This window comes from Callithrix jacchus, chromosome 11 (genome assembly GCF_049354715.1).
Source record: "Callithrix jacchus isolate 240 chromosome 11, calJac240_pri, whole genome shotgun sequence".
Lineage (NCBI taxonomy): Eukaryota > Metazoa > Chordata > Mammalia > Primates > Cebidae > Callithrix > Callithrix jacchus.
In genome coordinates this window covers 117,007,871-117,023,870 of record NC_133512.1, presented here as the reverse complement: position 1 = coordinate 117,023,870, position 16,000 = coordinate 117,007,871, and the positions used below count along the sequence as shown (strand labels likewise).

At 37.7% G+C, this 16,000-nt stretch overlaps 1 protein-coding gene across 13 annotated transcripts in view; it reads right to left on the bottom strand.

Moving 5' to 3' along the window:
• TMEM209 (transmembrane protein 209) overlaps nt 1–13,694 on the bottom strand; it is a 39,683-nt gene extending 25,989 nt beyond the window's left edge. For 3 of the 13 annotated variants that reach the window (XR_013524269.1, XM_035254732.3, XM_035254733.3), the window contains exons 1-6: nt 12,650–13,694; nt 12,346–12,482; nt 12,167–12,225; nt 11,273–11,404; nt 10,580–10,821; nt 1,880–2,084 (exon numbers count right to left, since the gene is read on the bottom strand). Coding sequence is in view for 10 of the 13 variants with exons in the window: in XM_035254732.3 (XP_035110623.3) it covers nt 1,880–2,084; nt 10,580–10,821; nt 11,273–11,404; nt 12,167–12,225; nt 12,346–12,482; nt 12,650–12,661 (787 nt within the window). In the remaining 3 variants the exon portion in view is untranslated. The remainder of the gene's footprint in view (nt 1–1,879; nt 2,085–10,579; nt 10,822–11,272; nt 11,405–12,166; nt 12,226–12,345; nt 12,483–12,649) is intronic. The other 10 variants (XR_013524270.1, XM_002752009.7, XM_035254734.3 and 7 more) reach the window with 5 other exon arrangements.
• Between the last annotated feature and the right edge of the window lie 2,306 nt (nt 13,695–16,000).

Genomic DNA, 16,000 nt, shown 5'->3' with positions numbered 1-16,000 from the left:
TGTCTCTACCAAAAACACAAAAATTAGCATGGCATGGTGGCGCACATCTGTAGTCCCAGCTACTTAGGAGGCTGAGGTGGGAGAGGCACCTGAGACCTGAATTCAAAGCTACAGTGAGCCAAGATTGTACCACTGCACTCTAGCCTGGGCAACAGAGTGAGACCAATTCTACAAAAAAAAAACAAACGAAAGTTTGATGGGGAACAGGAGATATATATATATATAGTTTTAGAGTAGCTTTCCATAAAATACTTAATCATTTATTAATTAATTTGCACAAAATACTTAACTTTCAAAAATCTATGCGCCCAGAAGGGCTAAAAGTATAGGGATAGAGATAGATAAATCAGCCAGACCCTAACCAAAAGGAAATTAATATAGATGTATCAATGTCAGACGAAACAGACTTTAAGGCAAAAAGCCTAAGAGATAAAGATAAAAGGCAAATTTACCAGAATGATATTCACAATTCTTAATTTACATGCATTTAACATAATCTCATATGTATATTTAGCAAATCTGACAGAATTGTGAGAAAACATTTAATGGAAGACAATCATTGAGAGCTTTTGACATACTTTCCTAATAATCAACAGATCAAGCAGATAAAAATTAGTAAGATAAAGAATTTAATTGATTTGCAGTAGCTTTGATTAAAAAAAAAGAATTTAAGAATACCATCAAGAAGCATGACAGTGAACAAAGAAAGTCCCAAATTTAGACACTGCATTCTGTTCAATATACCAAAATCATTTACAGCAAGTGATCACACAGACTTAAAAGCAAGTCTCAAACAAACAAAAAGTTAATGGGTACAGATCAGATTCTCTAACCACAGTAAAATTAACTTAGGAGAAAAAAAAGGTAACCAAGCCGCTTCAGGCTTGAAAATTAAAAGCAACACCACTAACACTTCCAAACAATAATGGTATTACTTCTAAATAGCTCCTACTGGGTCAAAGAATAAAAGTGAAGTCAGAAAATACGTGGGTAATACAAAGATGTGTAGAGGATTCATAGGTTCTTTGTATAATACTCTATATTAAAGTTTCAGTAGACTCAATGTATTTCAATTTTTTTTTTTAAAAGCATGATCAAAAATAGGAAGATAATATTGATTGGTTTCTGTAACATCTGTGGCACTTTCAGGCAAAATTAAATTAAAAATCACTGGTGAGACTTCAAGCGACACAAAGAGCCATGGTCCAATAACTGGCTTCCTCACCATGGCCCAGTTAGCACCTAATATCCTTTCTGTGAATGTTCCTGAGGGGAAACATCATTACTCAGTTCAATAACCTAATTCGGTTTCAAATAATTGACTCTGTAATAATCAAATCCAGCCCAAACAGATTAAGATTTGCTAACACTCTTTCCCAAGGTAAACTATACCTTCAGGAAATACTAAAAGACAGTTTAAAAATGTTCTGAAAAACAGCAGTGCTTCTAGAGTAAATACACGCTTTCTCATCCTGCTCTGTCGCACCAACTTTCCAAAGGACTACCTGAAAAGAGACAGCTATTATTTGAGTAAGTTCACTATGCACTGCTTCAAAACATTATTTTATAGCCTCAACTTTAAATAGAAATTTGAACTTACATTATGCAAAAAAAGCTTTCAATCTTATTGTAGACAAAAGTTTCAAGATTTCTTAGTTTATCTATATTTCACTTCTTGAATTTAGTGACCTTAATTCTAACTGCATAAAATTATGTTACATTTAAAATAAAACAAAATGTTTTACTCCAAGCTAACAAAGTATATTAGTAAAAGAGACTTTAAATTTTATGTATGAATATTAAAATAATGAAAATAATAGGTTAAGGACTAAGCGACACCAAAAATACATATAATAGGTATAAATAAAATATATATTACCCAGCTTAACCCTATGCTGTTTCTCTTCTTCACTTCTAAGGAAAGTATCCAAAGTTCGTAGGTCGGTCATGTAGTCTTGTTTGTCAGTGGGTGAGTTGTAGACGGTGGGTGAAGAACGGTATCGAGATCTCAATCCACTGCTCTCTACTGGTCCAACAGTGGTAGGGTACGGAGGAGGAGGAGGAGAAGGGCTAAAGCTCGCCAACTATACAAAATAAAAGAACTTTATTTTATTTTTCTTCATTTTAAATTCACTTTTGTTTTGGTTTTTGACTTAAGTAAAACACCTAGTAGAATGGCAAAAATTCACAACAATGACATCATCAAATGCTGATGAAGTTGTGGGATGTGCTCATTCTTTGCTGGTGGGAATGCAAAATGATACAGCCACTTTGAAACACAGTTTGGCAGTTTCTTACAAAAGTAAATATTCTCTGGGCCGGGCACGATTGCTCACGCCTGTAATCCCAGCACTTTGGGAGGCCGAGGCGGGTAGATCACGAGGTCAAGAGATTGAGACCATCCTGGTCAACATGGTGAAACCCCGTCTCTACCAAAAATACAAAAAAAAAAAAAAATTAGCTGGGCATGGTGGCGCGTGCCTATAATCCCAGCTACTCAGGAGGCTCAGGTAGGAAAATTGCCTGAACCCAGGAGGTGGAGGTTGTGGTGAGCCGAGATCGTGCCATTGCACTCCAGCCTGGGTAACAAGAGCGAAACTCCGTCTCAAAAAAAAAAAAGTAAATATTCTCTTACCATATAATCTGGTAATTGTGCTCCTTAGTATTACCCAAAGAGTTGAAAACTTACATCCACACACAAACCTGTATGTTTATAGCAGCTTTATTCCTAATAGTCAAAACTTGGAAGCAACCAAAATGCCCTTGAGTAGGTGAATGTGTAAATAAACTGGCAAAATTAGGTAACGGAGTATTTATTACTTAGCACTAAAAACAAGTGAGCTATCAAGCTACAAAAAGACATAAAGGAATTACAAATGCATATTGTTAAGTGAAAGAAGCCAATGTGAAAAGCCACACAGTTATGATTCTAAGTACACGACATTCTAGAAAAGGCAAAACTATGGAGGCAATTAAAAAAAAAAACCAGTGGTTGTCAGGAATGGAGGAAAAGAAGAACGACTAAATGGTGCAGGTTTTTTATTCTGTATAATATAAAATTGTAAACACATCATTATACATTTGTCCAAACCCACAGAACGTACAACACCCAGAGTGAACCCTTATGTAAACTATGCATTCTGGGTGACAATGATGTGTCAATGTAAGTTCATCGACTGTAAGAAATATACCACTTGAGGGGTATACTGATCATGGAGGATGCTATGAGTGTTAGAACAGGAAATGTACATAAGATCTCTTGATCTTGCTGTGAACTCAAAACTGCTCTAAAAAATAAAGTCCATCAAAAAAAAAAAAAAGTAACTAATGGAGCCCAGGAGCTGCAGTGAGCCATGCATTCCAGCCACTGCATTCCAGCCTGGGTGGAGACAGCAGGACCCTGTCTCTTAAAAAACCAAGTAACACATGCATATTTAAAAAAACTGAAAGTATAAATAAAATAACATTTGTAACTTTGCCACACAGAGATAATATAATCCTTTTTCAGATTTTATGTATTTCAAAATCTCTAAAATGTACATAGCTTTGTCAATGTTATGATAAAGATAGCTGTACATAAATCTTGGCTTGAATTTCTGATAGCTTCCTTTAACGGATTCCTAAAACCAAAATTATTTGGTGAAAGCATATTAACATTTACTCAATATACAAGATTTTTTTTTAATGGCCATTTAATTCACATTTCCCTATATTTATGATGTTAAACACTTAAAAATAGAATTATTGGTCACTTGTATTACCTATTTAAATGTTTACTCAAGTACATTTACAATTTTTTTCTGTTGGGGTCTTATGATCACTTCATACTAGTTTACAGTAAGTTAAAGATTAACCAGTCTTATAATTGTTTAATGCTGTTTGAAAATAAAAATGTTAATCCTCTTCCACACAGATTTTTTAATTTTTAAAATTAACATATTACATCCTTATATATGCTATATTTGGGGGCCATTATTATATTAATTGGCCTATTTTTGCTTAGGGGCCATAATATTTTACTTATTAAGTTTTAATGTCTATGGGGAAGTACCCTAACTCTTACTCAATTTTCTTGGCTCATTTATTTTTCTATATTAACTTTAAAAATCAATGAGTAACTTGCATAAATCATTTTAAAAATGGTAGACTGGGACTGATTAGAATTGCATATACCTTATATATTAGTATGTAGGGAGAAAATCTTTATAACACTATCTTTTTAAGCTATTGACTTTGGATGTTTATCCTGTATCTAGCCACTTAACCAAAGTTGTTTTTTACAGTTCCCAGGGAGAACTACTTTGTGCTTTAAGTTTTATTACATTCTATAAAGTGAGCTAGGTAGTGGTGTTCCCATTTTTTCTGTATTTGGTAATAACTCATATTGGAATACCAAGTATTTAAGCAGTTATTATACGTGTCAGGCAATGTGCTAATTATGCTTAATATATATACGGTCTCATATTTTCTTTTTTTTTATTATTTAAAAATTTTTTTAAATAAAGATGGGGTTTCACCCTGATGGCCAGCCTGGTCTTGAACTCCTGACCTTAGGTGATCCACCCACTTCACCCTCCCAAAGTGCTAGGATTAGAGTCGTGAGCCACAGCGCCCGGCCTCATATTTTCAGTAACAGGCAAATATGATTACTATACTCACACCTTATGAGTTTAGGTAACCTGCTAAAGATCATACCGGGATTTCAAACTTGTTTTCTAACTTGAGTTTATGTTAACATGTTGTTTTACTGGATCAGAATTAGCTGTTCATACCCCAGCAAAATATTAGTAACTTTTAGAAGATGGGTAAAAGATACACAGGAATTCACTATATTAAAACTGGTCTCTTCACTTTTGTTAGTCTGAGATTTTCTATAATAAAAAGTCTATAAAGTAACTGTTCAAAGTTTAAAAGAACTTAACAATAAAACTTAAAGGCCATACAGCCTTCTGGGGATGTATTTTATTTATTTTTTTTTGAGATGGAATTTTGCTCTGGTTGCCCAGGCTTGGAGTGCAATGGCATGATCTTGGCTCACCACAACCTCTGCCTCCTGGGTTCAAGCAATTCTCCTGCCTTAGCCTCCTGAATAGCTGGAATTACAGGCATGCACCACCAAGCCCAGCTAATTTTGTATTTTTAGTAGAGATGGTTTCTCCATGTTGGTCAGGCTGGTCTTGAATTCCTGGCCTCAGGTGATCCGCCCATCTCAGCCTCCCAAAGTGTTGGGATTACAGGGGTGAGTCACTGCGCCTGACCAATGTATCGTTTTTAAATTTTCTCTCTCATTTTGGTTTTCTAATTCTTAGCCAATTTTGGCTTTTTTTCCTCCCGCCCAAGAAAAGTAATGTATTTCATTAGCTTTTCCAAATTAGCAGTTCAGTTCAATAGACACTGATGTAGCATCTATATTCCAAATGCTGTACTAAGGAAACAAAGATGAATAAAAACACATAATCCTGTGCTCAAGAGGGTTACAGTCTAAAGGAAAAAAAGTGAACGTTATTATAGACTGAATGTTTGTGTATTCCCCAAATTCACATGTTGAAGCCCTAACCCCCAACCCCCAATGTGGCTGTTTCTGAAGTAAGGGGGTAATTAACTTAAGTGAGGTCATTAGAGTGGGGCCTTGTTCTGACAGGCTCAGTGTCCTTCTATGAAGAGATACCAGAAAGGACACATGAGGGCAAAGCGGCTATAAACCAGAAAGAGCACTCATCAGAAACCAAACAGCAGGGACCTTGATCTTAGACTTCTAGCATTCAGAGCTATGAGAAAATAATTTCTGTTTCATCACACAGCCTGTGGCATTTTTATGGCAGCCCAAGCAATTATTTAAAAATATTATGCTTTATTTGATATAGCATTATGCATATATTTTAAGGTGGGAATATAAGGCAGCATGGTGACTATGAAACATGGTATGGGGTCAGGCGTGGTGGCTCATGCCTGTAACCCCAGCACTTTGGGAGGCTGAGGCAGGAAGACTGCTTGAGTCTAGAAGTTTGAGACCAACCCAGGCAACATAGCAAGATCCCATCTTTACCAAAACAAATATACAAAAACCGTACAGTGTTTCCTCAAAAAGTTAAAAATAGACACGTAAACTCTACTTCTTGATATATACCCAAAAGAACTGAAAGCAGGGACTCAAACAGATATCTGTACAGTCATGTTTTCACCGCAGCATTTACTATTCACAAAAGCCAAAAGGTGGAAGCAACCCGAGTGCCCATCAACATATGACTGGATGAACAAAATGTGGTGTATGAATACAATGGAATGTTATTCAGCCTTAAAAAGGAAGGAAATTGTAACACATGCTACAATATGGATGAACCCTGACATTATGCTAGTGAAATAAGCCAGGTGAAGGACAAATACTTTATGATTCCACTTACATGATGTACCTAGAGTATCAAATTCAGAGACAGAATAGTGGTTGCCAGAGACTCAGGGAGGGGAGAAAAATAGAGTTAATTGTTCAATTGGCACAGTGTTTCAGTGAGGAGATGAAAAGTTTTAGAGACAGATGGTGACAGCTGAACAATTCGAACACATTTAATGCTACTGAACTGTGCATTTTAAAAAGGTTAAAATGGCAAATTTAATGTTATATATGTTTTTTTACCATTAAAAAACAAAAAAAGGATGATATTAAGAGTATTTTCAGCAGAGAGATTTAAAGATGAGTAACGACACAGAGACATGAAACGTTTATGGCAGTAACTATTCTCTGCTCTTACCATAAAACGTAAAAATATCCATCATGGTTTAAACTTCTCTTTATCCTTTCCTAAATCCTCCATTTCAACTTCTCCTGAAGTCTACATCTTATTTGCCCTGTTGATTTGAGAGGTTTGTCTATTTTATGGTATTTCCCATGCACACAGAGAAAAGCTCTTAGATAACGGTTTCCTAACATTTGCTTTTATCATTATTTTAAAAATAGCTTGAGATATGATTCACATACCATACAATTCACTCATTTAAAGTGCACAACTCAAATGTTTTAGTATGTTCACTGGGTTACACAGCCATCACAATCTAATTTCAGAACGTTCTTGTCCTTCCTTCCACTAAAAAAGAACTGATTAGGTATCAATCCCCTTTTCTCCTTCCTTCCCACCCCTATTCTAGATAACCACTAATCTTCCTGTCTTTATAAATTTGCCCATTCTGGACATTATAAATAGAATTGTATAATATGTGGTCCTTTGTGACTGGCTTCTTTGATTAGCATAGTGTTTTCAGGACTCGTCTATGTTGTACCATGTATCTATCATTTTTTTCTGTATCCTTATTGTACTCTTCTAATTCTGACCTGAATTCTTAGTACATCTATTTTTTTTTAAAACAAAAATGGGCAGGGTGAGGTGGCTTACTTATGCCTGTTATCCCAGCACTCTGGGAAGCTGAGGTGGGTGGATAACTTGAGGTCAGGAGTTGGGAGACCAGCCTGGGCAACATGGTAAAATCCCATCTCTACCAAAAATTAAAAAAGTAGTTGGGCATGCTGGCAGGTATGTGTAATCCTAGCTACTCAGGAGGCTAAGGCAGCAGAATCGCTTGAACATAGGAGGCAGAGCCTGCAGTGAGCTGAGGTCGCACCACTGCTTTCCAGCCTAGGCTACAGAATGAGACTCTCTCAAAATAACCCCCCAAAAACAAAAATAAAAACATTTAAGGTTAAGAATTAACCACTGCATACAGCTTTTACTATATTGATAAATTCTGATATTGAAGCATTCTTGTTTTCCTAATAGTACTTTTAATTTGACCTGATTTCTAATTTTAACCTAATTTCTAAATTTTAATGGTGTCTTTCAAACCCTTATTTTTAATTTCTAGTTTTATTTTTGTTTTGGTCAGAAAATACAAAGTGTACAATTCCATGAACATCTCAAATAGAAAGGTACAATATTCCATAGTATTCTTATGGAGGCTATCTTATTAAATGTTATTGCTCAAATATTTTGTGTCCTTATTTGTTGCCTACTTTATCAGACATTGATAATAGTAAAGTCTTCCAGTACAGTTGTATTTACTGATTTCATGTTACTAAAGGTTTCTGCTTTACATTTTATGATGCTGTATTATTCAATATACAGGGATTGTGATTGTAACTATCATTTTTTCGTATGATTTTTTCCATCAACCTAAAATGACCTTTTGTCTCATGTAATTCTTCCTCCTCTAAAGTTACACTTTGATAACACTACCACCTTATTTTTGTGTTTTCCTGATGTGTCTCTGTACCTTTACTTTCTTTTGATATTTTCTTGACACATCTTTTAGGATTTTTTTTAAAAAAAGAAAGATTAAGGTAAAAAATCTTAATTCATTATTTTTTTCCCTCTAATTTGTAAACAGAAGGATGCACGAGGCAGAAGAAATGACTGAAAAAGAGCGGGTAGAAAGGGACAGTTAAAGTAGGAAAAAAATTATTTCTTTAAAAATAAAAATTATACTTGATATTTTGGTGGTGTCACTTTTGTAGACAAAATATAAGCTATGATTTCTGTTTTTTGAAGCAAAAATGCAATAGTGTTTGACCGTTTTTGTCAACTCTAACACTGTCAGTCTACAATGAAACTGCTCTACACAGCACTAAAAACATATCAAGAGAACAGAATTGACCAGAAAAAGACTCTAATATCTAAAATCACATGTAATGCAAAGAAGGATCCAAGTCAATCAAGGCAAAAATAATTTATGATATTGGGACAACCAGTTACCAATTTTAGCATAACACAAAAATGAGAAAATTATCTATACTATGCTGGGGGGAATCAATTCTGAAAGTGAAAAAATTTCTAAATTTAAAAATAGAGCAAACCATAAGGAGATAAACAGATAAGATTATTAAACATTCAAAATTTTAAAAAAATTCAAAATTTCTGTATATATATATATATATATTTTTTTTCAATCCTATAATTAAATAGCAACCCAAGAAAAAAATTCCAAGGATACAAACCCAAAAGACAAGTAAGTAAAGAAGAATTCTTGATTTAGCTATGTGGTTTTGAAAGAAATGTATGTTAAAAGTTACAACAGACTATACTCATGTTTCTTATTAGCAGAGATTTATTTTTAAAAGAAATTAACTTGATGGTCAAGAGTGTGGTAAAACAAACACTCTTATACATTTGGATAGACAGTCCCATCCCAAATTTATCAAGAATTTTATGTCAGAGCTATTTAGTACACATTAAAAAGTTTATAAAAAATGAAAATGACTTAAATATTCAAGAGTAAATTATGGTATATCCATTAGCTGAGTATTAAAGAGTCATTACACAGATTACTTTTGTGTGGCAGGACTGTAAGTAATTTTCCTTCTATTTTACTTTTCCAATTTTCTATAAGGATCAGATAGCATCAACCTGTGAAAAATTATTATTTTTTTATTCTTTTGAGACAGAGTCTCGCTGTTGTTACCAAGACTGGAGTGCAATGGTGTGATCTCGGCTCACCGCAACCTCTGCCTCCTGGGTTCAAGCAATTCTCCTGCCTCAGCCTCCTGAGTAGCTGGGACTACAGGCACGCATCACCATGCCCAGCTAATTTTTGTATTTTTAGTAGAGATGGGGTTTCACCTTGTTGACCAGGATGGTCTCGATCTCTCAACCTCGTGATCCACCCATCTCAGCCTCCCAGAGTGCTGGAATTATAAGCATGAGCCACTGCGCTTGGCAAAAAAATTATTTTTAAAAGTTGCATTTACCTATGAGTTGTGAATTTTTACTACATACTTTCTCACAAAAATCTAACTTGTACAAAATTTTCAAAATTCTATTACCTGCCAAAATTAATTTTAATATTGGATAACCAGTAGTATGGAATTTCATTACAAAAGAAACATGTAAATGGATGAGGGCAGACAGTGTGTTGGTTTCACCTCCAGAGTCTCTTGTTTTAACTAGCAGCTATAGAGATATTAGCCCAACACAATAGTGACAGCATCTGAAATGATCACTCTCCTGTTATGCCCCTCTTATATTAATAGTTTTATGCTTCTGGAAGGAGTCAAAATTTCAATTTGTCAATCCTGTTTCTATTAATCCTACAAATTAGAACAAAGTTTCACATTATGTGGGAGTGGGAATGAAGGTTCCTAGTATACCATGGGAAGTGTCCATACTCAAGAATCATGTGTGCTCATTGCAGGGCAGAGGTGGGTGGAAGAAACTATGTGACAATCCCAATTTATAGCTTAGAAGATACTCCAACATGATAAAACACATTAAAAAAACTCTAAGGGTATACAAAGCCTTCACATAACAAAGGGAAAACAGGAGTAAAAGTAACTAAAGTAAAACATCATCAGTTTCAACTTGTTTTAAAGACTGATGAAAGATCCTAGATGGTGAAGCTAAGTTCATTATCTCTGCAAACACTAATTTTTCCTCTTTCATTTTAAGATGTTGTGTTCTGTTCTTGGTTCTTAAATGGGTAATCGGGGCAAGTCAAGTCTCAGTTTGCTCAGATAAAATAAGTTTGGCTCATTAGATGAATTTTAGTGTACCTCCCAATTTTAAAATAATGTGACTGGACAAGACAAGAGAGTCATTACCTTATTGTAACCACTGATGGGCGAGTAGGTCACTCCAGGGCTATAAGAACCACTGCCACCTGAGGACAGACTTTGCAGCTGAGGGCTGTAACCAGTCATACAGCTGGTGGTGAACTTGGGACTGGTACTGGGCGAACGAGATGGGCTATAACTCAACACACTCTGACCCTGAATTGAAGGGGAAGGTGGAGAGGGAGGGATCTGGGTTGCTGCCAGATCATGTGGAGGAGTAGTCTGTACAACTAGAAGGAAAAAAAAAAAACAACATATGTGTATGTATGCACAAATAAAATTTCTATGAAAATACATTTAAACAACTAAGTCATTCTTTTTTCAGGGAAAAAAGTTAACCGAGTGACTTGGCTGTTAAATCACAGAAAGTATTATTATCAAAGGACCAAAGGACACAAATTAGGTGTTTACTATTTCCAGAGTTCAAAATTAGAAACTAGTTTCAACTCAGCAAGAGTCATTTAACTTTAACTGTACCCGAACAATGGAACAAACATCCATGAAACAATTGAATGTATACAAGTAGAAAATGATAGTCATTGGACATAAGACTATTTATTGTATCATTTAGGATAACTAATGTCCCTTCCAGCTCTGAGTCTATGAAACGGGGAAAATTAAATTGAGAAAGATTTATTGGCAACCTTTCCCCGACCTTTGCAAGAGATATAAAACACTCACCAGCTGTTTTCAACCCTAAAAGTGTTTGCTGTCCAGGACTAACAACCAGACTTGTTGGTGCCACAGTATATTTAAAATATCTCCAAAAATCAAATAAGGCATTAAGGCTGAAGAGAGATGCAAGGGCAAGCTCTGGAAGAGAACAATTTATTTTTTTATAAAAGGGGGGTGAGGAGGGCATCTATTGGAGAACACAAAAACCTGCTATACTTAGCAAACTAAAATTACCTTCTTATCTTTACATCATTGCTCATAAAAGCTATAATTTAATCAATGTCTACTATGTGTGGGGTGGTTGGGCCCAGTGGCTCACGCCTGTAATCCCAGCACTTTGGGAGGCCAAGGCAGTGGGTCACCTGAGGTCAGGAGTTGGAGACCAGCCTGGCCAACACAGTGAAACCCTGTCTCTACTAAGAACACGAAAATTAGCTGGGCGTGGCGGTGTGCACCCATAGTCCCAGCTACTTGGGAGGCTGAGGCAGGAGAATGATTGAACCCGGGAGGCAGAGAGATGGTGCCACTGCACTCCAGCCTGGGTGACAGAGCAAGACTCTGTCTTAAAAAAAAAAAAAAAAAAAAAAAAGGTACAGATGTAGAGAGGGCATTTCAGGAGAGTAACAAAACCAAATCTCACTGACCTCTAAACTTATTTTTCCTCACATAACTCACAATTACCTGATAACGTGTTGTTTACTGATTGCCTCTCTAATAAATTGTTCCTTTCATAGTAACAGGGTTTTACTTTGCTCCCTTTCTGCTGGATTCCCAGTTTTTACAACCCAGCAGGCAGTCACATACTTATTGAATAAGGAAATACATACTAAGCTGAATGAAACCTGAAAGCACTTTTTCACTGGTAGTAAATTTACGTTACAGTGAAAATTAATTACTTACCAATATACCAGAGGGGCCAGTATGTCACATTGTAATATGAACTAATCAATTTTCCAGTCCTAAAAAAAATTAGAAAGGGTTTCCAGTGAACTTAAAGACAGCAAAAATGGAAACAAACACGGAAACCTGTGGAACCAGCACTGGTTTCTGACATTTTCATTTTGAGCTGATTCACTTACATTTCAGTATATATCATACCAGCCATAGATACATTTAGGAGTCCCCAGGCCAAAACCACTTTCCTAGCCTCTGTTTCTTTCCTCATCTTGATGGTTCTGTCAATAAGGGAAGCACTAGGGTGTGTCTCCCCCTGCATCTGTGAAAAAACAAAAAGCACAGGAATTAACCAAAATTTAAAACCAAATTTTGCATCTCGTATAAAGGTAAATGAAATTGCATATACTTTCTCTCATCTTTAAAATGTTTTACCAAAACTTTTTCCATTTTAGTATCAGTATATGGAAAGGGAACCAGAAATCATACCTTCACTGGCATTACAGTGTAATCAACAGAGAAGTGGCTGGTTATTTAAGAACAATTTCAGGCCGGGCAGGGTGGCTCACGTCTGTAATCCTGGCACTTTGGGAGGCCGAGGTGGATAGATTACGAGGTCAGATCAAGACCATCCTGGCTACCATGGTGAAACCCCATCTCTACTAAAAAAATATTTTTAAAAAGTTAGCTGGGCGTGGTGGCACTTGCCTGTAGACCCGACTACAAGGGAGGCTGAGGCAAGAGAATCGCCTGAACCCTTGAGGCGGAGGTTGCAGTGACACTGCACTCCAGACTGGGCGACAGAGTGAGACTCGTCTCAAAAAAAAAAAAAATTAATATTTCCAATACGTAAAAAATGTCTTGTTTTGTAATTTAAGGGTTGGTGATTATGTCTGCATATACTTTGTATTTTGTCTTTGGAGAATGTTACAAGGAGTAGAGAAGTCTAATTTCAGAAATTCAAAATCAAGTTTTGGGAGAATATATTCCCTATCTGTTGGTCATAAAGACTCTCCTACATCCTCATGCAGATGCCATTACCGTCTAAACAACTTTGCACGTGGACAGCTGTACTCCAGGGATCTCCCTTGCGTGTGTGGATAAAGGAAAAGGATTTAAATTTTAGTGATGCGGTGGTGAGGGGAGAACGTGCATTCAGTTTTGGTCCATGTTGGAATTTATAATTCCTTTGTTCAGCTAGGCTCAACTCTTACAGACAGTGCAAAACTTGTTCCAGCGACGAGTCGTATCCCACAGAGCAATGGCCTTCGCGCCACTCAGCCTCCGCGTCCCAACTCCCCATTCCAGAGCTTCCCTCCCCGGCTCCCTACGCACGAACTTCAGCAACCCTATTACTTCTTTCTTCCCTTCCCCTAGAGTGGCGGGACGCCTAACTACATCCTCCCTTGGCTGAACCCCGGACAGATCATCAGGCGCGGAACTCCCACACCCCGCAAGGACTCGAAGACAGGAAGCACAAACATGACCCCGAAAACGCACCATGTCCTCTGGCCGGAAAACGCTGGCTCGCGCCACTCTCCACTGCGCATGCGCTAGGCCAAGCGCAAGACGGAGGCGACTGGCTGGCGGCTCTAAAGTTACCGGAAGAACTGGGTAGTCTCTTCTCGCGAGAAAGGGGGGCGGGGTTCGCAGGCCGGGCCGTTCGAACGTTACCAGGGAAACAGGTCTGGGTTTCGTGGCTCCAGCTGAACTGCGGAGAGAGCTAAGCAGCAAAATTCAGACCAGGTTCTGAACCTGCAGTAAAAAGTAATAATTACAACAAACTGAATTTTGTATGTATTAATATAATTTTAGCTTCCCTAGCCCATTTATGGACTGACATGTGTAAACTGATTAGGTAGGGTGGCTCAACGTAGGCCAGAGTGCGTGATAGGGTGGCCAGACACCATCAATGACAAAGCAGTGATAAAGCATTCCTGTGTTAAAATGTCTGTATTAAGAGTTCTGACCCCATGTAAATTCTTTTTTCTTTTTTTAGTAGAGACGGGGTTTTGCCACGTTGACCACGCTGGTCTCGTCTGATCTCAGGGGATCTGCCCGCCTCTGCCTCCCAAAGTGCTGGGATTACAAGCGTGAGCCACTGTGCATGGCCTAAATTCTTAATAACTGTAATAGGGTGCAGTGGTAACAAGCACACCCAAAATTTGTTTTATTGAAGTTGCTAGTGGTTTTGAGGTTAAAAAAAAAAAAACATTTTCCTGTGTATTTTTTGGAAGAACTTCTCATCCTGAGGAAAAGGTTGAGCTTGGTTTTATTTAGCACAAATACTTAGAAATGTGCCGCTGAGATATAGAAAATAAGAGCTTCCTGGTTACTGCCCACAGGAGCTCAACTCTGGCGGAGGCCCACAAGTGCACTTCGAAGGCAGGTGAGGTGGGTGCGGTGCGCCCCAAGGAGGCACGTCCAGCCCAGCCCCAGCTCCCACGAACTTCCTGGACGACATGACACGTTATTGAGTCAATAGCCAGAAGCCCAGAGCCTGAGGATTGTTCCGAAGTGTGCCTCCTAATAAAAACATTAAGCCATGTCACAATAAGCTAGTGGATTATTACATCATGTATGTCCAATGGCCGAAGTGGTTTCCTAAAATGATCCTAAGGTTAATACCACGTGGTATTGTATAGTAATGAAAATCGGCAGGTATGCTATGCTCTTAAAGAGCTAACTTTTTTTAAGTAAGTTTCATCATTTTTGGATTGAGTTAGCAGCAATGTTGTTTTGCTCTAGTTTTAGATTTAGAGAAGAACGAACTTGAAAATTGTTGAAAGTGAAAGGGTTCAAGGTGCAGTCAAAATTAGAGTACCGGTTGGGAGGCCGAGGCGGGTGGATTATTTGAGGTCAGGAGTTCAAGACCAGCCTGGCGAGATGGTGAAACCCCATCTCTTTTCTAAAAATAAAAAAGCCCGCGGTTGTGGTGTATGCCTGTAATCCCAACTACTCGGGAGACTGAGGCAGAATTGCTTGAGCCTAGGAGGCGGGGGTTCTGGTGAGCCAAGATGGGGCCACTGCATTCCAGTCTGGGAGATAGAGTGAAACCCTGTCAAAAAAAAAAAAAAAAAAGAATACCAGGTTCCCACCTCCTTTATTTATTTATTTATTTATTTATTTTGAGACGGAGTTTCGCTCTTGTTACCCAGGCTGGAGTGCAATGGCATGATCTCGGCTCACCGCAACCTCCGCCTCCTGGGTTCAGGCAATTCTCCTGCCTCAGCCTCCTGAGTAGCTGGGATTACAGGCACGCGCCACCATGCCCAGTGAATGTTTTGTATTTTTAGTAGAGACAGGGTTTCACCATGTTGACCAGATGGGCTCAATCTCTTGACCTCATGATCCACCCGCCTCAGCCTCCCAAAGTGCTGGGATTATAGGCTTGAGCCACCACGCCCGGCCCCCCACCTCCTTTATATGTGACTCTTTCCTAAGAAGAAATTGTATGCATTTGATGTAGTTCATAAGGCACATCTGTGTTTTTCCCTCTTAATGTAATCCATAAGCTATTGTGCATTTATTCAAGGCTTAAAAAAGAATACTACTGACCAAATGACAGTGGGTGTTATGTATCAGGGCTGCCATAATGAAATATCACAGACAGGGTGGCTTAACAGAAATTAATTTTTTTCATAATTTTGGAGGCTGGAAGTCTAATATCAGATTTTCAGCATGTTTGGTTTCTCCTGAGGCGGATCTCCTTGCAAATGACCACCTTGTATTGTGGCCTTGATTTCTGTGCTCATGAATCCTTGCTGTCTTATAAGGATACCTGTTGTATTGGATTAGGGCCCTATCCATATGATCTCATTTAACTTATTACCTCCTTAA